The sequence below is a fragment of the Piliocolobus tephrosceles genome, chromosome 7 (genome assembly GCF_002776525.5).
Source record: "Piliocolobus tephrosceles isolate RC106 chromosome 7, ASM277652v3, whole genome shotgun sequence".
Taxonomy (NCBI): Eukaryota; Metazoa; Chordata; class Mammalia; order Primates; family Cercopithecidae; genus Piliocolobus; species Piliocolobus tephrosceles.
The window spans coordinates 28,728,892-28,754,711 of record NC_045440.1 but is presented as its reverse complement, the minus strand read 5'-3'; the positions used below and the strand labels follow the sequence as shown (position 1 = coordinate 28,754,711).

Genomic DNA, 25,820 nt, shown 5'->3' with positions numbered 1-25,820 from the left:
AACCTTGGGTGCACAGCCAGCTGACCCAACCAGAGAGCCTCGTCTCGGTATACGCCACAGCCACGGACCATTCTCGCCCTGGCTGCAGTGCTTCTCTTCCTTACCAAAGTAAAAAGCCCGGGCCCTTAGGTTTCTCTTATCGGGGTCCTGGTCAGGAGTCCCTGTGTCCTAAGTGCTTCTCAAGCTTACAGGGAGGGCTCAGGAGCCTCTGAGCCACGCCAGATCAAATCCTGACAAAGGGAAGGCATTGGAAGAGCTATTTTAATCATAACTATGACTTTAAGCCAAACATGTTACTGTTTCCTGCAAAATAAACCCATGGAGATGTTCATTCTTCCCATTTATAGATGATGAAACTATGGCTCAGTGCAGTTAAAACCAACTTGCCTAGGATCCCAAATTTAGTAGAGTGGGTAGAAACTGTCATTAAAATCTGGTTTGTCTGATTTAAAAAACTGAGTCCCAGTTAGGTGCCAGGCCCTCAGCAGCACCTGACTCTAGACAGTTGGGCCACACGGTTGTTAATCCCAGGGAACAGCCGAGCGCAGACGGCACTTCCAGGTGCAACTTGTTGGGACTCAGGGTTGGGCTCTTACTGCTAATAAGGACAGGGGAGAAGGTGTGCAGGATCTGGGGGAGTTTAACCTTCCGCAAAGGACAACATGGAACACACCTAGAAACCTGGACAACAGTGTACCAAATGGAGAGTAATGGAGTCATGGAGAGCAATGCTGCCCCCAGTCAGGAGGAGGCCCGTGCTGAGATGTTCTGCCAATCCTGATTAACACTGTGATTTCTAGGGAAGTCTCCTTGGGCTGAGTGACCCTGGCCAATGTCACACAGCCATATACTAGGGGACTGACTCTGGTTTCTGAACAGCATTTCCTTCTAAAACTGCCCAACATGGACAGGCCTGGGCCTCAGTAGCAGCAGCTCTGGACAAAAGAACACCTCCCCCTAATACCCTGGATGGATGCTTCTGGAGGACCGCTTCTAAAGAGGCCAGCTGGGGTGGAGGACAAAACGCTGATGTCTCTCTCACTGCAAATGAGGGAAGAGGTGGAGAGGGTCGCCAGGGAGAGAGAGCGTATCTGCCTGGCCGGGGGTGGGTTCTCGGGTTTCATGGCAGAACTGTGAAGAGAACAATCTCCCCAAGTACAAGATGTAACTCAGCTGCCTGGAAATGAGGCTGAGGAGAATCCTAGCAGAAGGACTGTGGGAAGAAAGTGCCAGAAAGTCCAGGGAGGAACGGGCTGGGTGACCCGTGGTTCTTTCTCCAGTTTCTCCGATAGGAAAGTGAGATAAGGCCACAGCTGGAAAGGTCAGGGACAGTGGGTTTGTGTAAAGTAACTTGCAAGGGCAAGGGCCGTTCCGTCTCTGGGATTTCAGCTGCCCAGCCCCCTCCACCCCGGATGTATTTCCTGTCGGAAGGGTGTGCTGGTGGCCGTGTCCGGCCTGGTTTGGGGAGGCCTCTCTTGGGGATAAGCTCTCCCAGTGCTGGCAAAAGCTGTGGAGATCACACTGCCAGGAGCAGGGCAGGTGCTGTCAGTCGGTGCTGTGGGTGGCGCTCACACTGCAATGCCTCATCTTACTCCCGTCATTCCTTCATGCTTTCCAGTCTTCCATTTGGCTCCAGCCGTGAGGCCTCTGCAGTCCCCGTTGGCGTCATCCACATGTGCTGACCATCCTGTCTTAACTGTCACTGCCTTGTGGGTAGCTAAGGCTTAGTCTGGGCTTCCTTCTCCTTACTGAAAATTCAAGTGCCCCTTAAAAGATCCCTGGGAAGGGCTACCTTTAAAGCAAACATTTATGAAGCCCTTCTAATATGCCGGGCACTCTCTTAAGTGTTTACATGAAGGATTACTGGCCCTTTTCCTGAAGCCCAGAGAGGTTAAGAAATTTGCTCAACTGAGGTCGCACAGCGTGTAAATGGCAGAGCTCGTGTCTGGCCAGGGAGTTCCAGAGCCTGTCCTGTCGACCCTACATTCCTGCCATGCGCTTAGAAAGGAAATGAAGCCCCGCAGAGCTCTCCGAAAGGCACCGCTCAGAGCACAGGCCCTGCCTCAGGAGGCAGGCATAGAAATCGCCCCAGGAAGGGCCTGGGAAAGGAAAGGAGACCCAGCCCACTCTCACAGGAGGCTGGCGCTGTGAGCATGAGGCCTGGCCTCCCCGTCCTCCCCTCCTCCTGTGAGAGCTAAGCCAGGTGCTCCTAGAAAGCCTCACCAAACAGGAAACGAGGCCAGGCTGGCACTATCAGGAGACGGAGCGCTAGGGGGTGGCTTCTCAGTCTGACCTTCACAAGAGCTGCAGGCTGAGAGGGAAAGGTAAATGTCAGAGGATTAACAGTTTCATTTATGTCTGAAAACAATGGAAGGCCTTGGGCAGAACAGCCCCAAAGGCAAGCTCTGCAGTCCTTCAAAGCCGTGGTTTTCCGGACAGCCTCAGCCACAGCCACAGCCACAGCTCTGGAGCAGACAGTATATATCTTAGGAAGCCCAGGCCCCAAGGACCAGGCAGTCAGGGGTCAAGTGCTAAAGTGACCTGAGAGTCACAGAAGCAAGCACCGGGAACCTCCGGACTCCTGCCTTACTTTGGGGAGGCAGGACTGCCAGGTGAGGTGTTGAAGCCAACTCCCTGGGGCCCCGGCAGGGCTCTGTTCACAGGTTTCCCTGTGGGACCAACGACCTTACAGCACTGGCCACTGTACAGGAGGTGGAAGCCAACACCATCAGAGTCCTTGCCCTGTGAGCCGCCCATGCACCTGGAGGGATCCACAGCTGTCTCGCTGCTGGGAGACTCCTAAGGAGCCGCGTGCACACTGAGGTCCACACGCAGCACTGCCCTCGAGACACCCCCCAATAGCCTGTGTATTTAAAACATACCTGACACCAAAGCAGGAGTCCTTGTGTCTTTTGCCTCAGTGTTTCCTACAGGGCATAGTGATGCAGATGCTTAACACAATTTGCTTTTCTTAAAATCTAGTTTTCGGAAGTCCCAGCCTGCTGATGAGCAAATGCTCAGACACAGGGGCGGTGGGGACGGCCTTGCAGTTTGGGTAGCCCACCCACTACTCCCAGGCCCATCCACTCCTCTCTGAGTTCCCTTCCCGGTTAGCCTATGTCTCTCTTCCCATGGTCCACTTCTGTATTTATTTTGGTTTAACCTTTACAATTTCTCCAGTGTGTCACAGGGCCATCCCAAGGGACATGCATGCCTTGTCCTCAGGCAGTCTGTGTTATAATTTTAAAACTTTTGGTTTATGTCCAGGTAAGCCGTACAGCAGCCCTATTAGAAATCCGAGAGAACTGCTGTTACCCGGGACAAATGAGGCCTCTGAAGAGGAATCAGGTAACCAGGACTTTCTCTCTCAGTCCTACTTACCTACAGAAGCTTCTGGCTGCACACTGTGACTCTGCCTGAAGTAGAGGGTGCATGGTGTTGTGTTTTGAGAATGTGGTAAGGACAGTATACTTTACCAGCTTTCTCTCTGCCCCATCACAAGACTGAAAGCAAAACATGAGCTCAAACCTAAGAAGCCCAAGTGTGTGAATGTGAGGTGACAGAACAGCTGTGTGCTCTCTTCAGTGTATAAGCTTTTTGAAAGCAACAGATGAAAGCTTCCTCTCCTAATTAATACATTTCAAATACCAATGACCTTGAAAGTCAACTGGATGATCACTTTTAAAAATGTTAACGATCTTCTTAGCAATCCAACGTCTGCTGCACAAGGTCGCTCTTTCATCTCTAAACATTAAGGCAGTGCTGAGGCTTTCAGTCCTATTACCTTATCCAATAATTTCTAAAAAACAGGATCTGACGGCAAATAAGTATCCTTACTTTAGAGCTGGGAAATCTGAAGGGGTACCAGACCACAGCTGAAGCCGGGGCAGAGCTAGAAATGTGACTCAACTTCTTTTCAATGACACTTTGTCTCCTGGTCTTCCTTCCTGTGGATCCCAGTGGGCAGACTGGACACTGCACCCGTACATTTCACAGGGGCTCCCCTAGCTAGACGCAGCATCCCTGCTGAAGTGAGGTCTCCTGGTGGATGAGATGCTTCCAACATGCAGCTCTTGGTGGCTCTTCCGGGAGCCCAGGCAGAGACAAGCAGCAGTGGTGTGACCTCGGCTCCAGGACCTTGCCTCTCCAGCGAGCTCATTCTGAGTCCTTCTACGTACAATAGACTTGGTGTCACAGGCCCAATTCTCCCAAAACCTCAGTCAGAGAGTAACACCTTTGCTCCAACATTGCATCACCATGAAAACAAAACGCTGCAGTCTACTTGAGATCATTTTTGCTCTGATTAAAATTTTTATTGAAATCTCTCAAAGGTCGTCAAGAAATAGTTTTTGCGAAAGGGGGGAAGATAGCTAACAAATTCAACATGGGAGCTCCCTCTGCTGGTCTGCAGTAGGTTGGTATGTTACAAACACATTCCCAGAGACAAATCTAATTTGCTGGAGAAGTGGACAAAAGACAGGTGTGTTGGGCTTTGCCTCAGGAGAGAAACACTAGAAGAAAAAAAAAATCCATGTCTCAAAATAGAGCATAACATTGCTAAGAAAAACAAAATTATTTAAAGCCTCTCCAAAGACATTATAAGATTTCCAAAACAAAAACTGAATTATCCAATATGGGGAGATGCCCCGTAAAGGCTCCAGTCTGCTCTACCTCCAGTTAATAAAGATTCTCTTGGGCCCTTTGGGTGAAGGTTAAGTGCTGATTCCCTTTGCTTTGCCTCCAAGTCTCTTCTTACAGGCTTCCCATCTACTTAGAGAAGAAAGATCCAAGGAGTCACTGGAGTGAGGCCTTTCCAAAATTCCATTAAAGAATAAGTCTGTGGTGAGCCAGCACCTCGGAGTGGAAAGAGCCAGGCCTGGGAGGCAGGTGACCTGGGTCTAGTCATGGTAGAGCCACTTCAGATTGTGGGTAGCTCCCTCCATCTTCTCAGGCCTGTTTCCTCATCTGTCAAATGGGTCAGACCAGCTGATCTGTAGAGCCTCTACTAGCTCATTCTGATTCTCACACTGCACAAATAAATTTAAATAACGGAATTTGTTCACAGAGTCCATGCCTGCACTGGGAATGACTCCAAACAAGAAGTGGCGTTGAAAACTGGTTTCAGATGAGAGTCCCACCAAATCTGGGACCGATGTGGCAGAGCTAAGTGGATTCCAGTTTGGGAAAGTCTCAAGATCAAGAACTCCCAGGGGAGGGTGCCACCATGGGCAATGCATCCCATTAAGGCAAATGGCTGAGTCCATCTAATCTTGGCACTGTCTCTCTCCATCCTTCCTTACAATGGCATATGCTTTCTAATCTCTTGAGACTCTTTAGGCCCTTCTCTTACCATACCGTATCTCCAGAATTACTTGTGATTTTACCCATTACATGAATGAAGAATGGGCAGATGTCATATCCAAAAGCCACTATTCCCAGTACTTTCTGGCCGTTGTCAACTCTTGATATGGCTATTCAGAAGACTATGCAAACCACTGTTTCATGGTATTTATTAACATCTGCCTTAACTGCCACGTGATCTGTACCCGGCAGTCTAGCAAGAGGAGACACCATCCAGAGCAGGGGTGGGAGGTGGCAAGCAAAAGGGGCTCTTAGTTGCCCCATGTCATCCACACATTTCTCCGCAGCCTGCTACAAAGATCCTAATGACTCAGCAGAAGAAACCCACAGGTTTACATTTTATCCCCTCACCCCGTTACCTGCCAGTTGTGAGGGTTCCCAAGCACTGACATGGAAAAGGGAAGAAAAAGCACTGACATGGAAAAGGGAAGAAAAAGCAGCAGGGGAAGGAGAAGCCAAAGGCACAGGTAATCCTGGCTCCTTTGTTTTCTGTGCCATGCATGTACTCTCACCACCACCACCACCTACGTTTTTTTCTTCACTACTTGTACTACTTTCTCCCTTCTTCTCCCAACACAGAGGGCAATCATTACTGGGGCTCAGGCACCAAAGGCAGCCCAGGAAGCCGGGTCGTCAATGCACGCACAATGTGTTGGTAACTCAGTGAAAAGAATTAAAAGATGTTCAGCCAACAACAATCTTGACCCCCATGACTTTCAAGAACCCTCGCTGGGGGCTGCTTCTAAGTGGTCTTTATCAAGACAGTGAATTCTGTACAACATAAAAGAGTTTTAAGTCAGAAGGAAGTTTTCTGGGAAGCTGTTTATTTCATCCAGCCTTGTAAACAAACACTGAGCAAAACAAGGAAATGAAAACTCCGCCTGTCCAGCCTAATAATTTTTGAAAATTTAAAATTTAAAGGCTGAATTACACATGCAGAAAGACAAATGAAACCTACATACGTACTTTCTATTTGTTACTGGTCATCAATCTTTGCAGGCCAAAGAATGAGTGATCTCCAAAGGTGAATCTTTACACTAATTACTACTACTTGTGCTAAAAGCAAAGCTAAGAGAATATTTTCTCCAAGGGGAGAGGAAGTGTTAGTATGTAGATAGTAACCTTTGTGGAGAAACAGGAAGTTTGTTTATAAAAATCAGGCTATTTTTAACTAAGAAAGAAAGCTGGTCAGAATAGAGATCTCTACCTTGACCTGTAATTCCATCTTAGACACTATCTTGTACCTCCTTTTCTACAGGGTTTCCTGAAAATGGAGAAAAGGAACCCTTAATCTTTCCTGTAACATATCTAAGAAAGTATAGCCTTCCCCCATGGAAGCTTTCCCTTTGGTCAGAGATTCTTCTCACAGTACATGAGAGTGGAAAACTCTCAACACACAGAAACACGCACAGACGCACATATCCCCTGCTCCTAGCACACACCTTCCTCTGTAGCCCTTCCACACAAGGCACACACGTATACACTCCGGTGATGCCCTCTAGCTAGCTGGGAGCCAAGTGGATAAACTTGCCCCAGTCTCTCATGTGCGATATGAGGTGAGATCATTAAGGAAGAGAGAGGTGTCATTTGGGGCAAACATCAGGCAGTGGGTGATATCATTGCTGTCAGACGATCCTCGTAAGTCCCGAAGGAGTGTCAGCTTGATTTAGAGGGGATCATTAATCTCTTCAAGGTGGATCTGTTAGCTGGATAGGTGTTAGTTGTATGGTGTGCTCTGGGGAACCAAGTTTGAAAGGACTGGAGGTGGAGTGAGTGAAGTCGTGGCCGATGGGTATCAATTACCTGGGCATGCAGTGAAGCGGGATAGGTGAAAGCAGGAGGAGGTAGAGCAGGCGCTAACTCCGCTGGGTACAGAGGGTACGGGGCCCACACTTCAGGGCTACTGGGGTAAAGTGCAGGCACTGTGAGCTCATCTGCAAGAAAAGAATAAGGCGAGAGTTAGTGGTTACCAAACAGCTAGTTTCAAATCAGAAAACAAAACACCCAAAAACCCCGAGCCCCAATCAGTGTCAGAAGCCAAATGACTCTCATTCTTTTCACAACCTGTTTGTTGGCTTTGGTCCCACAAGTGCTAAGCAAGGAACGAAAAATATAACAAGAAATGCAACAAGCATCTGCTGTCTGTCTGGCCTGCTGAGATCTCAGGCCTGGACTCCGCCTTGAACACTCTGATGTCTTTCCAACTATAGCTGGGGACCCAAAACAGCGGGAATTTCCTGCACAAAACAGCAAATGTGGCCCTCTGAGGAAAAGGGAGAGAAAGAACCAATGAAAGATATCCCATGAGAACCCACTGCAGAGCCTTTGGGAAAACAATGGCTTAATGGCAGGGCCTCAACAGAGCAGAACTGGAAGACTTTTCTGTTTATTGGCATAATTACTATTGACAAGTCAGTCATGATCATCAAGCATTTTCCATGTAGCCCCCAGAAGTACAGGGCCAAATACTGTGACCACAGGGCATTTAAGATCTTAAAAATTCAGAGAATTGAGGTGAAAAACCTTGAGAATCCTGATTAAAATTACACTCCACAAAGATGTAAACATTTCCAGTTGCTCTTTACAGACTAACTTTTAGGGGAAAAAAGTGAGTCATGTTGCCAAGCGCCTGGTCTAAGTGTTCCTCAGGCAGCTCCAATTCCACCCAGGTCAGGCTGCAGTTGGCCAGATTGAAGGGCAAGTGCCTGGGCCTCCGATGTATCAGGAAGCAATCCATTAAAAGTAACAGCAAACACATGAGGGAGCTTCTCAGGAAAGGCAAAAATAACATCAGTCAATAGCAAGGAATCTGGGCCCTGTGAAGCAGCAATCTCAAGATGTGCTTTTATCACCTGTCAAAATCTGAAATCAAGTATGCCAAGGACGCTATCCAGGACTGCCACGGGAGTCAGCAAAAGGTGATTTGATAGTCATTAGTAACTCTGCCATTCAGGACTTTCCCTAAGTCTACAGTGCATGTGACCCAAGGTCAACAGAGTCACTTTATTCCTTCCCACCATCTAAGGAGCCATTCCAGGCCCAGTGTCTCTGCATCCTTCCCATCCCCCAAAACTTTTCAATATGGAAAGGGGACTAGCAACAGAAAACTGCTTTGCTCGGTGTGATGTGGGACTGCTCTATGGAGAAACCAGAAAGCAGCAGAGCCTGTGGGTGAATGCGGATCTGGTGGGCAGGGGGTAGGTGAGGCTTCCCCACAGCCAGCTTGCATGGCACGAGCTTCTCTCAGGATGGTAGGCAGTCAAGAGCTGACTGCTGATACGTTCAGAGGGCAGTTTGTACCCATTTCCAGATATGATGGGACCCCCACAACGTGGGGTGATTTAACAATCACAATGTGATTTAACATACTGTTGCTGGTTGGCCTTCCCGACTCCCTCCTCCTCCCAACAAGGCAGTAAAAGCGACCTCCTCAGGATTTGGTGATGGAAAGACAGACTGCCTGTGTATCTAGGTGGGAGAAATAAGCCCCTAAGAGTGGACTGATAATTATTAGTCAGTCAGGGTAACAACAACATCACTACAGTCCTTAAAATGATCAGGTCTACAGCATCTACTGTGTTCTAGGGTGTGTAGGTGCCTGTAGCCCAAGGCTTAGGGACCACCCTCAGAAGGGCTGGAAGGAGCTTAACAGATCCCTGTACTTTCTGTTGGGATGAGACTGTGATTTCCAGAGTAACTAATGTGGGAGCCCAGCTAGTGGAAACTAACTACTACCAGAACCGATGCCTTGAATTTTAAACAAACAACCATTCTCAGGAATGCCAAGCTATTATTGTTGTTTAGCTACCAGGCTATTTTAAGACATTCTGAGTCTTTTAAATCCTCATACACTCATCTGTGGCCTATGCTTGTCTGTTCCCACTGTGATAGCGGAAGACTATAAAGCTATAAAGACTATAAAACTGATGCATACAACTGATTCCAAATGACAGAGCCCTCAGGCGGAACGTGTTTGGCCTAAAGCCTGTCAGTGGTCCTTCCTTATCGTCCTGGCTAACTGGGGTGGGGTGGATAGAGGTAGTTACCTGATCAGTGGGTTCTTCCTTTAGAAACTTTAAAAAATGAAATGAGTATGTCCTTTAAGATATCTGATCCTAAAGAGATAAGCAACACAGATAAGCTGGAATCAGATTTCAATGTCAGCCTGACTGCTGGAATTTATGATTTCCAGACCTTTCTCTATTTTTATCCTGAAGCATTACTTCTCATTAGTTCTTTACTGATGCTTAGACACAATTCACTATTAACATGTGCACAAAACCTAGGCCAGCAGGAAAGAGGATTTGCTCTGAAATCCCCTAAACTCAAAATTGCTGAGTAATAGTAAAGTAGTGGTAAGGCAGATTAAGGTGAACTTACACTTGATAAATCCCTTGATACATCTTATCATCTCTGTCTCCCTTCTCCCCTCATGAAGGAATGTGGAGTTACCATAAACATCAAAAGATACATGGCCTGACCAGGTCAGGATCGCACCGGAAGCAGGCCTCACAAACACCTGACTTTTTGGTAGGAGCCTGAGCACTCTCCTCACACACACACACACTCCTTTGATGGAAGTGGGAATTAAAGCAGAATGAGCTTTTTGCATTTGTTTGCTTTTTCGTTGCTTGAGAAAATTACAAAAGCTAGAGAGACCGGTTTTCCACAGCACAAGCCCTTCACAAGGACTCCCCACTGAAGCAGGAGGCAAGGCCCTGATGGGTTTCACCTTCCTGAGTCACTGCCCATCCTTCTCAAACTTTACAGGATGGAAGGCTGAAGAAAGAAGACAAAGATTGCTGCCCAAGGCCCACTGGGATGAATTGGAGTTTAGGGAGGGGGTGAGATTCCTCTTGACAAAAGAGGCTCTTGACCACCCAGAGTGAGCCAGGCCCCAGTGAGCAGAAAGAGGGCAGATCAAGAGGCCAGGGCTTTTTTGTCTGGGCCTAATCCGTTCCTCCTGAGAGGCTGGGCAAATCCTTTCCCATTGCACCAATCTGGCTACATCTTTTCTTTTTTGCACCTTCTGAGGATAATGTTGTTGAGGGCTCACAATATACATCTGAATAGGCTTTTTTTCTTAGCATGAGAATATGCAACCAGAAGAGCTCAAATTGGATTCTGAAAAACAAGGACTAGAAACTTCCAACGCCACCCTGTAATCCCTTTGAAACCAAAGAACTGCAGAGCGTCTGATGAAGGTTTAAGCCTACAGAGCTTGGGAAGATCATCTTCTGCCTTTTCGTTTTAGATGAGGAAACAGATGCAGAAAGGTGAAGCTTCCAGTTTACGGTCACATTGAAAGAGAGATAAACATGAATGACTCTTAGAAACAACTGAGAGATGGAAGAACAAGGAGAATCTTTAATGGACTTAAGTATGGCCATCTCTCTCTGAGTTTAGTTGGTAACACAAGGTTTAAGAACTTTTTTGAGGCCGGGCGCGGTGGCTCAAGCCTGTAATCCCAGCACTTTGGGAGGCCGAGGTGGGCAGATCACAAGGACAGGAGATCGAGACCATCCTGGCTAACACAGTGAAACCCCATCTCTACCAAAAATACAAAAAATGGCAGGGCGTGGTGGCTCAAGCCTGTAATCCCAGCACTTTGGGAGGCCGAGACGGGTGGATCACGAGGTCAGGAGATCAAGACCATCCTGGCTAACACGGTGAAACCCCATCTCTACTAAAAAAAAAAAAAAATACAAAAAATTAGCCGGGTGTGTTGGCAGGCACCTGTAGTCCGAGCTGCTCAGGGGGCTGAGGCAGGAGAATCTCTTGAATCCGGGAGGTGGAGCTTGCAGTGAGACAAGATTGCACCACTGCATTCCAGCCTGGGCACAGTGAGACTCCTCAAAAAAAAAAAAAAAAAAAAAAAAAAAGAACTTTTTTGCCTCCTGAAAACGTCTATTTGGAAATATTCCACAGCAACTTCATGCTCGACATACCCAAAACTAAACATGCTCCCTCAATGACCTGTCCTCGTTGGCTCCAGATTTCAGTGAGATGCTACCTTCCACTCAGCTGTCCACACCACACACCCGGTGGTCACCCCATTCTCCCTCTCATTCATTCTTTCATCAAGGTCCTGGTGAATCTATCCCATGATCCAGCTTGATCTTCACCAACACTACTGGATTACTGAAAAGGCCTCCTAAAAGCCCTCCTGGCTTCCACACTCATGTCAAGACAACTTTAAAAACACACATTTTGGCTGCATGCAGTGGCTCACACCTGTAATCCCAGTGCTTTGGGAGGCAGAGGCAGGAGGAGGAAGATCGATTGGGCCCAGGATTTGAGACAAGCCTGGGCAACTTTAGGGAGACCCCATATCTTAAAAGAAACAAAATATTAGCCAGGCCTGGTGGTACATACCTTTAGTTCCAACTACTCGGGAGGCTAAGGTAGGAAGTTCACTTGAACCTAGGACTTATTTGAGGTTGCAGTGAGCTGTGACTGTGCCACTGCACTTCCAGCCCAGGGCAACACAGTAAGACCCTCCCTGTCTCTTAATTTAGTCATGCCACTTAAACCCTTCTATGATTTCCTCTTGCTCTGTGGATACTGCCTGAACTCCATGTAATGGCCTATAAGACCCCAAATGATCTGGCCCTCCTTCTCCTCTCCAGCTCTGATTCTCATCTGGTTCTCCCTCATGGTCTGGGATCAGTCACTTCCATTGCATGACTATGCCTTCCTCTCTCCCACACACTGCTCCCTCTGCCAGGGGCACTCTTCTCCCCGTCCTCCTGCCTGGCTTAACTCTTACTCATCAGTTACTTACTCCTTCCACCCAGCTTAACTCTTCACTGTGCTCTACTTAGATGCCGCTCCCGGGGGCGGGGAGGGGCCTGGCCTCGCACTTCTAGTCTAGAAGACTGCTTTCTCTGTGCTCCACCATATCCTGCACCTCCCCAGTCACAGCAGTTACCTCCTGGACGGCCGGCAAGCTCTTATTCTTGCTTACCAATGCCTACCACCATATTATAAGACAGTATCAAGAAATCAACCATTTGGGCCAGATGCAGTGGCTTACGCCTGTAATCCCAGCACTTTGGGAGGTGGAGGTGGGTGGATCACTTGATATCTGGAGTTCGAGACCAGCTTGGCCAACAACGGTGAGACCCTATCTCTACTAAAAATACAAAACTTAGCTGGGTGTGGTGGTGCACACCTGTAATCCCAGCTAATTGGGAGGCTGAGGCACAATAATTGATTGAACCCAGGAGGTGGAGATTGCAGTGAGGCAAGATCATACCACTGCACTCCAGCCTGGGCTACAGAGCGATATTCTGTCTCAAAAAAAAAAAAAAAGAAAGAAAAAAAAAGATTAAAAAAAAATCAATCATTTGCTTAATACTTGAGAAAATGAAGAAAAAATATACTTCCATCCTGCCTTCAGGTGATGAAATAGCCAGACTGAGGGTTCATTCTGGGTGGAAGAGAAATATGCACATAAAGGCACCAAGATCTATCTAAGGTCTCATAGATAACTTATAATGTCTGAACTGAGACCAGAACTCAAGTCTCTTGTCTCATGGTTCGGGGTCCCTTCTATACACCATCCTTTCCTCCCTGGGGTGGGTGATGCCCCCACTGCTGCTGCTGGTGACAGGGCCCCATGTGGAATGCAGGTGGTCTTTATGTCTGGCTTTTTAGCATACTCAATTTGCTATAAGAAACTCAGGGACAGAGTCTTCCAGGAGAGCTTGCCTCGAAGATGAAGAATTTGGCCAGGAAAAACAGCAGCCATGACACAGAAAATCCAAACATGATGAAAAATTCCATTTTTAATAGGAATAATATAAATTTTGAAACAAGAAAAATAAATCAAGGATTCTGTTAACAGTCAACTCCCACTCACATACCTCAGCAAGTAGTTGATCCATGTCTGTTAAGTAAGCCTTTTAAAAATCAGCCATACAAGGCCCACTCTTTTAAGTACTAGCCTATTCAGACATGCTCTTCTGCCACAGGACTAAGAATATAGCCCACACCAGCTCCCATGGTGCAGGGTAGTGCACACTAGCTCCTGTGATAGGGTGAATGGCATTTCCCCAAATTCACATCCACCTGGAACCCCAGTACGTCACTGTTTTTGGAAACAGGGTCTTTGCAGATAGATTTAGGAATCTTGAGACACACAGGGACTGGAATGGTGTGTCTACAAACAGAGGAATGCCTCGGAGCCTCTAGAGGATCCAACACTGCTGACACCATGATTTCAGATTTCTGGTCTCCTGAACTGTGAGAGAACAGATTTCTGTCCGTTGAAGCCACCCAGTTTCTGGTAATCTGTTGCGGCAGCCCTAGGGAACTGATACGGTTCCCATAGAATGTCAAACACATCACTGGCTTCCCAAGAAGACAAATGTAGATGAAGATTTTTATGAAAGAAGCTAATGAAAAGACTGAGTGTTGCCGGGCATGGTGGCTCATGCCTGTAATCCCAGCACTTTGGGAGGCCGAAGCGGGTGGATTACTTGAGGTCAGGAGTTCGAGACCAGCCTGGCCCACATGGTGAAACCCTGTCTCTACTAAAGATACAAAAATTAGCTGGGTGCAGTGGTGGGCGCCTGTAGTCCCTGCTACTTGGGAGGCTGAGGTAGGAGAATCGCTTGAACCTGGGAGGTAGAGGCTGCAGTGAGCCAATATTGCACCATTGCACTCTAGCCTGGGCGACAGAGTGAAACTCAGTCTCCAAAAAAAAAAAAAAAAAGTGGGTGAATAGCTCAAAGGAGGTGTTTTCCACCACCCAGCACTAATGACCATGGTGATTTTTGTGTTCTGTACAGGGAACCAACTGTACTATGTGCTGCAGTCATGAGGAGAAATCAAGTCTCGGCTTGGCTCTCCACTATTTCTACTTTCTCTCTATCATGGACCTTGGTCATTTCCATTGCTTCAACTACTAATTCTATTTAGGATGACTCATAAACCTATAGCTTTGATTTCTACTCCAATGTAAACACCCTAAATTCATCAAACTCAACTCATCGAGAAGTGAACTTACTGTCATTCATAAACCAATTCCTCTTCTTACTGCCAACACTTTCCTTTATCCCTTTTACTCAGGCTAGAAGCCTTCATCACTTCCTATGTCCAAACAATTGCTAAGTCCTAATAACAATAGAGATGACAAAGATAATGACAGTGATGATAGCAGTAGTAAGGACAGTAGGAGCTTGTGTTTACTGAGCACATTCTGTGCACCAATCATCCTCATGGGAGACATTAGCAAGAGCTCCTTTTACCTTATGAGAAAGCTGAGACACAGCAAGGTTAAATATCCAGCCCAGCGACTCTCACAGAGCCAGGATGTGAATCGATCCAGATCATGAGTCCAGACCCTTCACTTCTGCACTTCACTGCCTTTCTCCATGTTCATTATCTCCATCTACTGATGATAAAGGTATCTTCTTTATGTCTTTCTCATTCCCATCCCTACTTCTATTACCCAAATGCAGGTTCTCAGCCAGACCGACTTTAACTTCCGCTGTCTCCCCACTCCACTATTTCTCTAATACAAACTGCAGAAGCAACAAGTTGTCTGCAAAAAAGCAAACAGACCCCAAAATACATATGCCAAGGAAATTCCAAAAGCAGGTGGTCATGATTCAACTGGCCCAGAGTCACTTCTCCATTTAATGATTTTCCGCCATTCTTTTGACCAGTCACTGCTCTGATGATTGTCTTCATCCTTTACTGCCCGCCTCTTCGAGGCCAAGAAATCATGCAATGCAATCCAGGATTTTAAAAGGATCTGCTTTCCAATCTTAGAGTTGAAGGGAACCCTGAGCATGAGCGGGAAGAAAACTGTTCCTCTGGGAACTTAAGCCACTACTATTACCTACTCGTACTCATCACATGGGGACATTTTCATTCCTCTTCTTTCCTATGACCTGCAGCTGCTGGGATGAGGGTTACCCAGAGTTTCCCCAAGAAAGTCCATTCCCTGGCATTAGCAGACTGAAGATTCAAAGTGTCTGCCAGCCTCTCTGCGAGCCTGAACTTCCTGACAACTGCATTCAAGTCTGGATGTTTGACAGGAGCTATATTTTCAGAACGTAATGGTTTTACGTCATATGAACAACCTAAGAAAATCTGCTCAGTCCCACTCTGCTAGAGACCTGGGTAAGCTTCATGAGAGCAGCATACTGTTCTGTTAGATTCACTACTGTGCCCTCCACAAAGGAGGTTCACAAAGGGGAAAGAGTAGAAAAGGAAGGAAAATAAATTTCTTCTAACATAAAAAAAGTGTTTTAGGAAGTATATCTTCAGGGCAACTTGAGTCTATGATTCAGGTGGAAATTAACTTTTTTTAAATAAAAAATTATAAACAAAAAGTGTTTTAGTAAAACTTTCATTTGTCATTCACACACTTCTTCTGGCATACATCTGTTATGTGGTGAGGGAGGAAAGGGAGCAAGGGAGAAGGATGGTTATGACAGCAAGGGGAGGCAGAGGTGTCTTTTTAATGAAATTGCTGCTTGGGTTCATCTCTATCTAGTCCATAGAAAAGAGATGATCTCTTATTGAACTAGAAGGTCCCCGAGTGCAGGGCCTGTGTCTCTTGCGCCTACTGCTGTATCTCCAGTACTGAGCACAGTGCATGTTACACAGCAGACATTCATTCATGCATTATTGATTGATTGATTGATTTAGAGACAAGGTCTCACTATGTTGCCCAGGCTGGAGTGCAGCGGCTGCTCGCAGGTGTGATCATCAATGCGCACTACAACTTCAACTCCTTGGCCCATGTGATCCTCTCTCCTCAGCCTTCCAGATAACCTGGCTAAGCTTTCAGAAATGAACATTTTTATGGACCTCAATACACCTAACTGTGCTGTTTGAATGTATAATCCCCAAAGTAGCAACATTTATACCAGTTTTTAATATAATAATACTGGGAATCATCCTTAAAAACAGAATGGCGCACATGCTTGTAAACCCCAGCTACTCCAGACGCTGAGGTGGGAGGATCACCTGAAGCCAGGAGTTCAAGGCCAGCCTAGGCAAACACAGTGACACCCTATATCTAAAGAAATGTTATTAAAGTCTATTATTTTCATGTAGATTTCTTTGATAATTAATGAAGCTGACCGAATGAACTTTCCACTTCTTAGCTGGGACTCTTAGTAGGGACAGGTGCTGCCTAAAAGAGTGTTCATCAAGGCACGGGGCTCTCGTGAAAATCCAGTATAGACCAGATATCCTTTCTTACACCTCCCAAAACAGCCTATGTGCACCCTGAACACTGCACCTACTGCTTACATGAAAAATTATCTTTTTCTGTGTCTACGTCCTTCACAAAACTGTAATCTCCTATCCTCAGCACATATGTCTGGCACACAGAACATATTCAAGAAAAGTTAGTTAAAATTAACGATATTACAAAGTGCCTACAACTAACTTACAACTAGCAAGAGGACATAAACTTCAGAATTATGTAATTCACCCAATGATTTACAGTTTAGCACATTTCCTTGACTTTTAAGAAAATGTCAGTTTTCTTACATCTGCAAAGGTTCCAGCCCTTGAAGAAAAAAGGCAGAAACTAACTAATAACTTGTCATAGTTATCAGTTTTAAAGAGATTGCCACTGACCTAGGAAACTGATGAGTCAGAACCCCAAAATATACTCCATAGCACAAATAACACAAATCTAGACACACACATAAGCAAACTCTTCTATGAGCCACGTAAGGAACTCCAGAATGAAGCTGTGTGTCTGAACTGAGCTCCCACTCTCACCCATGGCCTTCTCCTGTTCTAGGAACTCAGCAACTCCACCACCCCCATTCTTCTGGTTCCCCATCTATGCTGGCTAGCCGTGGGCTACTTGCCCTTGATCTATCCACAGGGAATGCTAAAAACATCAATGACTGAAATCTTATTTTAAAATTATGTTAATGTGTCCCTAGAAACCAGAACAAGTATTTATTTTGTGCTTATGTGTATAGTATCCTTCACAAGCATAACGTCTCAATCTCCCCTTAGTCCTTTGAGGTAGACACTAATATTTCCATTTTACAGATGAAGAAATTGATGCTTGGAGAGTTTTAGTGACTTGCCCAAGGTCATATACAGCTTATAGGTAGAGGGATACAAATCTGAAGAATCTGTTTCCAGAGTCTACATTCCTGACAAGGCATCACTGCCTTCAAAGTGAGTTTCTGTGCTTTTCAGAAGTCAGAGTGCAAACTGTAGTTTTAGGCTAAAAACAAACAATTTTTTGGGGGGGGTGGGGGAGTCTCATGCTGTCACTGGGCTGGAGTGCAGTGATGCAATTTTGGCTCACTGCAACCTCCAGCTCCCGGGTTCAAGCGATTCTCCTGCCTCAGCCTCTGGAGTAGCTGGGATTACAGGCGCCCGCCACCATGCCCAGCTAATTTTTTGTATTTTTAGTAGAGACGGGGTTTCATCATGTAAGCCAGGCTGGTCTCGAACTCCTGACCTCGTGATTCACCCACCTCAGCGTCCCAAAGGGCTGGGATTACAGGCGTGAGCCAGTGCCCAGCCAAAACAAACAATTTGTATACACTTGAAATAATTTAACCTGGCATTCTGGTGGGGGAAATAACCTGATTTGTGTACAAGAAAAAATTATACTGTTATTAGTCCTGAAAAGAAATTCCACAGCATCTGTTCTACACTTCTTTGACTTATTCACTAGCACCAGATATATCAGGCACCACAATGGCAATGGATATGAAGAAGCCTGCTAAACATTTCTGTGTGCCAAGGAATTTGATCATCTCTTCAAGCCAGGCTAGATCAATCACTTAAGTAAGAAAAGCCTGTTACTGCCAATTACTGTGAAACAAGAAAAACCTACAGGAGCAGAGCCACCCATGGACCCAGAACTGTCTCTCCACAGGTAACAAAGCTGCTAGCAACAAAGTGTGGAAATCTCAAAAGTGCCCTCCTTTTCCAAACTCTCCTACTTTGATTCATTCATGTTTTAAAAATCTGATGCCCTTGGATTAAATTTTCAGTGCAAAGCAAAACTCCACTTCTGGAAACATCTGTTGTCTGAGAGGTGCTTTCCTTCACCTCCCTTGCTTTCAGAGGCAAGTTAGTTCCACATTGTCACTGAAGGGTAATAATTCCCCTGCATATTCCATGATCACAGTGAATAAAAAATGTTTTCTGAGAGTGTTAAGCCATGAGGCCACAAGATGGATGAAATAATTGGGCAGTCTCCAGTTACAAAACATAAAATGAGGCTAATTCTTAAGTGAAGTTATGACTAGCATGAATAAATAAAGCCCACAAAATCCAAAAATGTCCATTTGGTCGGGGCCACTCTCACATTTTAATTCATCTTGGTTAACAAGTGTTTGTCTTCAACAAACACGTACTGGGCACCTGCTGTGAGGCAAATGCTAGTTGAGTATCATCAGCATTTATTTTTCCAGCCCAGATTTGGGGCAGTAATGCTGAGTTACAAAAGGACCTGATTCTCTACAGGTAATTCCTGTTTAACTGAATGTATCCTGGCGATCCTGGGTGGGAGTGCGTAGCAGAATGTACTAGAAACTATTTGGAAATGGAACTCCTTATTTCACAGTGGCAGGTTATTAGGAAGATGTGGTATGTCATCTGAAAAGTGCCCAAAGACCTGGGAACTCTTTAGAGGGTGAGGAGATGGTCACTGAAAAGGGTATGGACAAGAAAAGAACAAATGACCTCCTTGTATCAGTATTATAGGTGAGGTAATTCCGGAATGTTATGTGTACGGTGGTGAAAGGTGACTCAATCAGCTTCACCTGAAAGTCAAACCGGCGTTTCTCCCCTTTAAGTCCTTTAGTTGTAAATGTTACCAGCCGTGCAACACTGGATAACTTACCTAATCTCTGCCAGCCTCCGATTCCTCAGATAAAAATAAAAACAAAAACTAACACATAGTTCATTATAAAAACTGAATGCGAATTTGACATGCATATAGTAAGTGCACGGTGTCAAACAACAACAACATTAATAACTGACATTAATATAGGAAAAAAGGTAAAGAATACAATCTGGGGGTATAAATAATGTTGTCTCTGCTATAGGAAATCTATCCTCAGTACAAAAACAATCCCTTGATTCATCAGATGATCTGGAGTCATTACCTACCAGAGGGAGGTGGCAGGGAGTGGTGCTTTGGAATGTATGCCCTCAGCCACTTCTCATGTTTAACTGTTTCTTCCTCATTCTTCGTGCCTCAGACATATTGTTCAGCTCTTTTGCGCTAAGAATAAATTAATGATCACTAGAAGATAGAGCTTTGTTAATTATATTGGTGTTCACGTAATTTTTAAAATAAGAACAATGCTCTTCATTTAAGAGCAGAAGACTTTCTTTAAAAGAAATCTCACAGCCCTCCAGCTTCACCAGGGAAATGTGATCTGCTCAAAAAAATCTACTTAACTTTATTAAACAAAATTGGCTGAGCACCTTGGGAGACTCTGATCTACACAATTCCCTTATCATTCATTCCACCGGCTGCAATGAACCTGCCAATTTACAACAAGCAGCTCCAGGTGTCCATGTACCTCAATTCCCCTGAATGGTATTATTTTATCTTCCTTTTACTCTCCATCTCTTTGCCTTCTAAAAATACAAAGATTTAACCACAAGTTTAAGAACAACCATAACAAGGCCCAAATTTTAATTATGCAGGAGTTTAATAGTCACACTGTTGACTTTCCGGTAAGATAAACAGTAAAAACTTGGCAAATGCTAATGTAAACAACTCCCCCCTCCTGCCCTCTCATTCCTGAAGACTGTACTCATTCTTGGGAAGTGAATGACAGGCAGAGTTCATATATGAGAACAGGGTATCCTAACCTGGTTAGAAGCACTGAAATACCAAAAGAAAACTGCAAGAGTTTAGACTGAGCTTCTTCATTCTGTGGAATAGTAAGTAATTCTATCTCATGAGGATCACTGGTCTGGGATGAACTGATTACCTTCAAACACTAAAAAGGTTGCCTGTCAGTCTGAAATCTTTTTTCAATTGCACTGATGCAAAATCAAGGAAATCTGGGCATTAGGGTCAGCAGGAAGGCTGGTTGACTCTGGAATGACTTCAGATCTTTGGCAGGTGATCCAACACGGGAACGAAGGAGTTTCTGGGGTTTCTTCCCTCCCTAAAGCTTCAGAACATTTTAGAATGAAGATGTCCAAGCCATCCCAGTGCAGGCAAGTTCCCCTACAAATCTAGAACCGACTGCTGGCTAAGTATTATGAAGATGGTCATACAAAGTTCTTTTTAATTAGTGAAGGGGAAATACCTTAATGTTCAAATCTATGGGCTAGTTCAATAACTACAAAATGGTCCATTATTATAGCCACCGAAAATAGTAACGTAAAAGACCTGTCTATAAAGATGGAAAAAGGTACATAAACAAGTGAAATATATATATATATATAATACAAGCACATACATATACATATGGTTTGCATGAGGGATTGGTATAAATAATGCTTTGGTAGGTAGATCCAGGTTTGAAGTCCCTGGTCACTTACCACCTATGTGACCTCGGCCAAATTTCCTTATCAAAAAAGGAGGAGGAAGAATAGTAGTAGTAGTACCTGTTCTCATAGGTTGTCATGATAATTGAAAAGGTAAAGTGTTTAAGAAAACTTCCCATCAATGGCTGGGTGCAGTGGCTCACGCCTGTAATCCCAGCATTTTGGGAGGCCGAGGCAGGTGGATCACCTGAGGTCGGGAGTTCGAGACCAGCCTGACCAACATGGAGAATCCCCATCTCTACTAAAAATACAAAATTAACTGGGCGTGGTGGTGTGTGCCTGTAATCCCAGCTACTCGGGAGGCTGAGGCAGGAGAACTGTTTGAACCCAGGAGGCAGAGGTTGTGGTGAGCTGAGATCGCGCCATTGCACTCCAGCCTGGGAAATAAGAGTGAAACTCCATTTCAAAAAAAGAAAAAAGAAAATAAGAAAACTTCCCACAATAGAACACATATTCAACCGTATTGTTGTGTTTACCTGTCTGGATAGAGGAGACTGAGAAACCCAGAGTCAGAGAAGTTAAATAACTTGGCCCATGCCTCCACAGCTAATGTGATAGACTTGTATTTCAAAACTCAGGTCAGCCTGACTGTCAATACTGAGGCTACTGGTTCTCTGCAACATGGTGTGATGCTCCAGCTTGAAATCAGGAGATCTCATTCTGGGGTGGTTCTCAGCTTATGTTGTAATATACATGCCAGCTAAAACTTGGGCTCTGTACGATAGGCAAATGGTGGAAACAACTCAAGTGTCCATCAACAAATGAATAAACAAGGTGTAGTTTACAAGATAGCCATACAATGGGTCATCCCTCAGTCATAAAAAGGGATGGAGTTCTAGTATATGCTACAACATGGATGAACCTTGATGACATTATGCTAAGGGAAAGAAGGAAAAAAGCCAGACACAAAAGGACAAATATTGTATGATTCTACTTACATGAGGTATCTAGAGGAGGTAAATTAACAGAGATAGAAAGTAGATTTTCAGCTACCAGGTGACAAGGAAAGGAGGGAATGGGGAGTTACAGCTTAATGGTTAGAGTCATTTTTCTTTCTTTCTTTTTTTTTTTTTGAGATGGAGTTTTGCTCTTGTCACCCAGGCTAGAGTGCAATGGCACCATTTCAGCTCACCGCAACCTCCGCCTCCCGGGTTCAAGCGATTCTTCCCCTTCAGTGTCCCGAGTAGTTGGGATTACAGGTATGCAGTTAAGAGTTTTTAAGGTGATGAAAAAGTTTTGGAAACAGATAGTGGTGACGGATGCAAAACACTGTGAATGTAATTGATGTCACTAAATTGTACACTAAAAAAATGGCAGGTTTATGTCAAATATATTTTACCACTTTTTTTTTTTCTTGAGACGGAATCTCGCTCTGTTGCTCAGGCTGCAGTGCAGTGGTGTGATCTCGGCTCACTGCAAGCTCCGCCTCCTGGGTTCCAGCGATTTTCCTGCTCGGCTTCCTGACTAGCTGGGACTACAAGGGGCATGCCACCACACTTGGTTATTTTTAATTTTTTTTAGTACAGACAGGGTTTCACCATGTTAGCCAGGCTGGTCTCGAACTCCTGACCTCAAATGATCCACCCATCTCAGCCTCCAAAAGTGTTGGGATTACAGGCGTGAGCCACCGTGCTGGGCCTTACTACAATTTCTAAAAATTAATAACATAACAAAAAAAACTGAGTTGCATGCTTTAAATTGAATGCTATGTGAATTACAGCTCAATAATGCTGCTAAAACAAACCAAACAACCCCACCTTGGGGTCTGTGACCTGACAGACTTGGCTTTAAACCTCAGACAAGCAGCTTACCAAATGTGACCATGGGCACATTTTAAAAACTCTGAGCTTAATGCCCTCTTTGTAAAATGAGAATAATAACTGTATTTACAGAACAGGGTGTTGTGAAGATTGAATGAGATAACGAATATAACGTGTTTAACAGAAATGTCTTGAATGAGTAACAGCTGCTGTCATCATCATTCTTGAACTTCTCATTCCTAAAGATGCCCAAAGGTCAAACAGGCACCATCTACTAACCCCAGGTTTCACCAGTTGCCAGAACTATGTAAGACCTAATGACCCACCATGGTCACAGGTATGTCCTGGCTCCCCATCTGGAGCCCATCAGGCAAACATACTTGCAGGAGTTTCCCCCGTCCTACGTGTCCTGTCCACCCACTCCTCTTTCTCCAGTCTCTTTACCAGTAAAATCTCAGGGCTGATCAGACAAGGGATAGAAAAGACAGGGAACTAAATCCTATTGCAGAGGCTGCTTGAGCACCTTAGTACCTCTCCGAAAGCAATGTGACATCCCACATACACAGAGTCCACCACAGAGTCCACCACTAAACAAGGATTACCATTTTAAACCTATCTTTATGGATATTATAACCAAGGTGAAAGTGAAACAATCTCTCAATATATGTCTCATTCTCCATCTCTTCTCAAGCGCTAAACCTACCCAGCTCCTTCATCCTTTTCTCACAGACACTCCTCTTCCCAATCTTTCATTTTTTTTCATGCTGGATCCCCTCCAAGTTTTCCTTTTCTCACACTGTGCTGAGGCCCAGCACAGGATGCTGGGGCTGGGAATAGTTTGGTAAACGGATCGTGAAGCCCACAGCACACAGTGTGAGGCTTGGATGGTAAATTATGAAGATTGGGCTGTGTATATAACCAATGGCTGTGGGCCAGCTAGTGGGTGATGAGACGGTAGTTTACAAATGTCTCAGAGGGAACAGAAACTGTTGGGAGAGTTGTCTCTGGATCTTCAAAGAGAATTTATGAAAAAAGACGAGAATAGAAAATTTAATTCAGAGACCTGGGAAACCAGCAGTTGAGGAAAGAAGAACAAACTCCACCCAGAGTAAGACTGGGAGACCCCAGAAAAGGCTTCCCAGGGTAGCTGTGTGATTAGGGACGAGAGGAAGGCCTGTGGTGTGGATGCTCACACCAGCTTCCAGGGCCGTTTCATCTGGTAATTCTTCTGATCCTGCTACAAATATAGAATGAGTAGCCTGTCTGAGGGTTTACAAGAACTCACTTCAAGGTTTTGTCAGAACGTTATTTTTCTCAGGGTGTATTTACTTCCCATAATAGAATATCTTTAGATGAGAATCGGGTCCAAAGGGACAAATGGTGCTGGAAATAGAGGTGGAGAGAGAACTGGGAAAGTTTTCTAAGTATGTATCAGAAGAACAGGCTAGCATGCCCTTTTTAGGATGGAGCTACAGAGTGCTATCTGAATCATCACCCCGGCACTTTTGGTGATGCATTTTTAATCATTCTCTTAAATTTTTTTAGATGAGAAAATACCTAAAACAAAGTCACTTCTCCTTTAAAATCTGTTGCTGAGTTCTTTCTGATAATGTAAATTCTCCTTCTTCCAGATCTGCAATAGCTCCCAATACCTTTTGAATTAAAGAAAACTACTAATTGTAATCCAGGATTCCCATTTCCTTCTTCCCAAATTTATTGCACACCATCAACTCACCCCTAGCTTGGTAAAATTAGTTATGATTTCCTGAATGAAGTCAGTCTTGCCACTAAATTTTCAAATCTGTTCTTCCTTTTGACTGGAATGTAATTCATCTAAATCAAGGGGTAGCCACATACATCCAGAATTGCTTTTCTCCAGGCTGTGTGTGCTTCCAGAACCAACCTCAGGGCTTCCCAGCCTTAAGTAAAATAAAATTGGGCTTAGAAAATTTATCTCAGTGGATTGTTTTCACTTTGGGGAACCTGCCTTCCACCAACAGTCCCACATAAATGTAATCAGTATCTATGCTGCTGCCTGAATAAACACAGTTCTACATCAGTAACCAACACAGTAGAGCAATTAACCTACATTTGGAAAGCCAGGCAAGCTTTATGAAGGAAGCGATGGTGAAGGTGACTTCTCAAGGACAAGCAGCTAATTTGTAAAGGTATTAAATTTATGGCCAGAGAATGGGTACTCTAAGCAAAAAGCCTGAAGGCAAAGAAAATACATGATGGACTCTCTTTGGACTCCCAGAGCTGAGTATTGTTGGAACATGGCTTTCAAGGAGACCTAATGGCTGGAGATCTGGGGATGAGGAGTGGGGGCACAGATCATGAAGGGCCTGCACGCCGTGCTAAAGAGGTGGACTCTACAAAGTGGGAAGTGAACCTCTTCTCATGTCACTATGGGATTCCCCCATCTATTAGAAACGGCTTTTCATCAAACAGACATCTGTTACCATAATTGCTACTAATCTGGGATTTAAGTGCATCAAATATTTTCAAATGCATCTATACATTTCTCATGAGTGGCAAGGAATTCTTTCACACACTGTATAGGTATTCAGAGGAGAATTCAAGAGAAGCAGCTTAGGGCTGGAAGCCTCAGAGTAATTGGTCATGGCTAGGAAGGCCAGCTGGAGGAGCTGCAACCTGCAGACAGCTCTACAGCATGGGTCCTGACACCCGCCACCTACCTGGCCTTAGGTCTCTGCCACATCAAATGCCTTTCTCTGTACTAGAGTCACCTACCTACGTTCCTCCGCAAGCAGTTTCCATTCTCCTGACCTAAAATGTCATTATTGATTCGCTGAATGGAGTAATTCCTTGCAGAAACTGCAAAAAAATGTTCTTATGGTTCTATTTCAGTATAAAGTCTCACACTTTTATCTGATGGTTTGTTTTATGGCTTCTGAATTTTAGATGACTTCAGAGAGGAAGCTAGTGAACTTTGAAAGGACATCATTTACATGTGTTTGCTGTATCAGGTAGCACTTAACATACATAAATAGGGAGTTGTGGGGAAGAAAAACAGAAAGATTTCTAAAGTTTCTACAGGATTACTGTAGACTCTTTTTATTGCAGAGGAGGAGGAGGAAGGAGAAGGGTCAAGTGGAAAAATGATTATATGATTTAAAATATTTGTTAAAAGAATCACAGTTTCCTGTTTGCATA

The 25,820-nt window shown here is 44.8% G+C and overlaps 1 protein-coding gene across 2 annotated transcripts in view; it reads right to left on the bottom strand.

Annotated features, from left to right (window-relative positions):
- Positions 1-4,282: 4,282 nt before the first annotated feature.
- Positions 4,283-25,820, bottom strand: part of RBPMS (RNA binding protein, mRNA processing factor) — a 165,085-nt gene continuing 143,547 nt past the window's right edge. Inside the window, exons 6-7 of one of the 2 annotated variants that reach the window (XM_023214622.2) lie at positions 7,165-7,295; positions 4,283-4,511 (exon numbers count right to left, since the gene is read on the bottom strand). In XM_023214622.2, coding sequence (XP_023070390.1) covers positions 4,380-4,511; positions 7,165-7,295 — 263 coding nt within the window. In that variant the 3' untranslated portion in view covers positions 4,283-4,379. Of the gene's footprint in view, positions 4,512-7,017; positions 7,296-25,820 lie in introns of those variants that run through there. The other variant, XM_023214620.2, reaches the window with a different exon arrangement.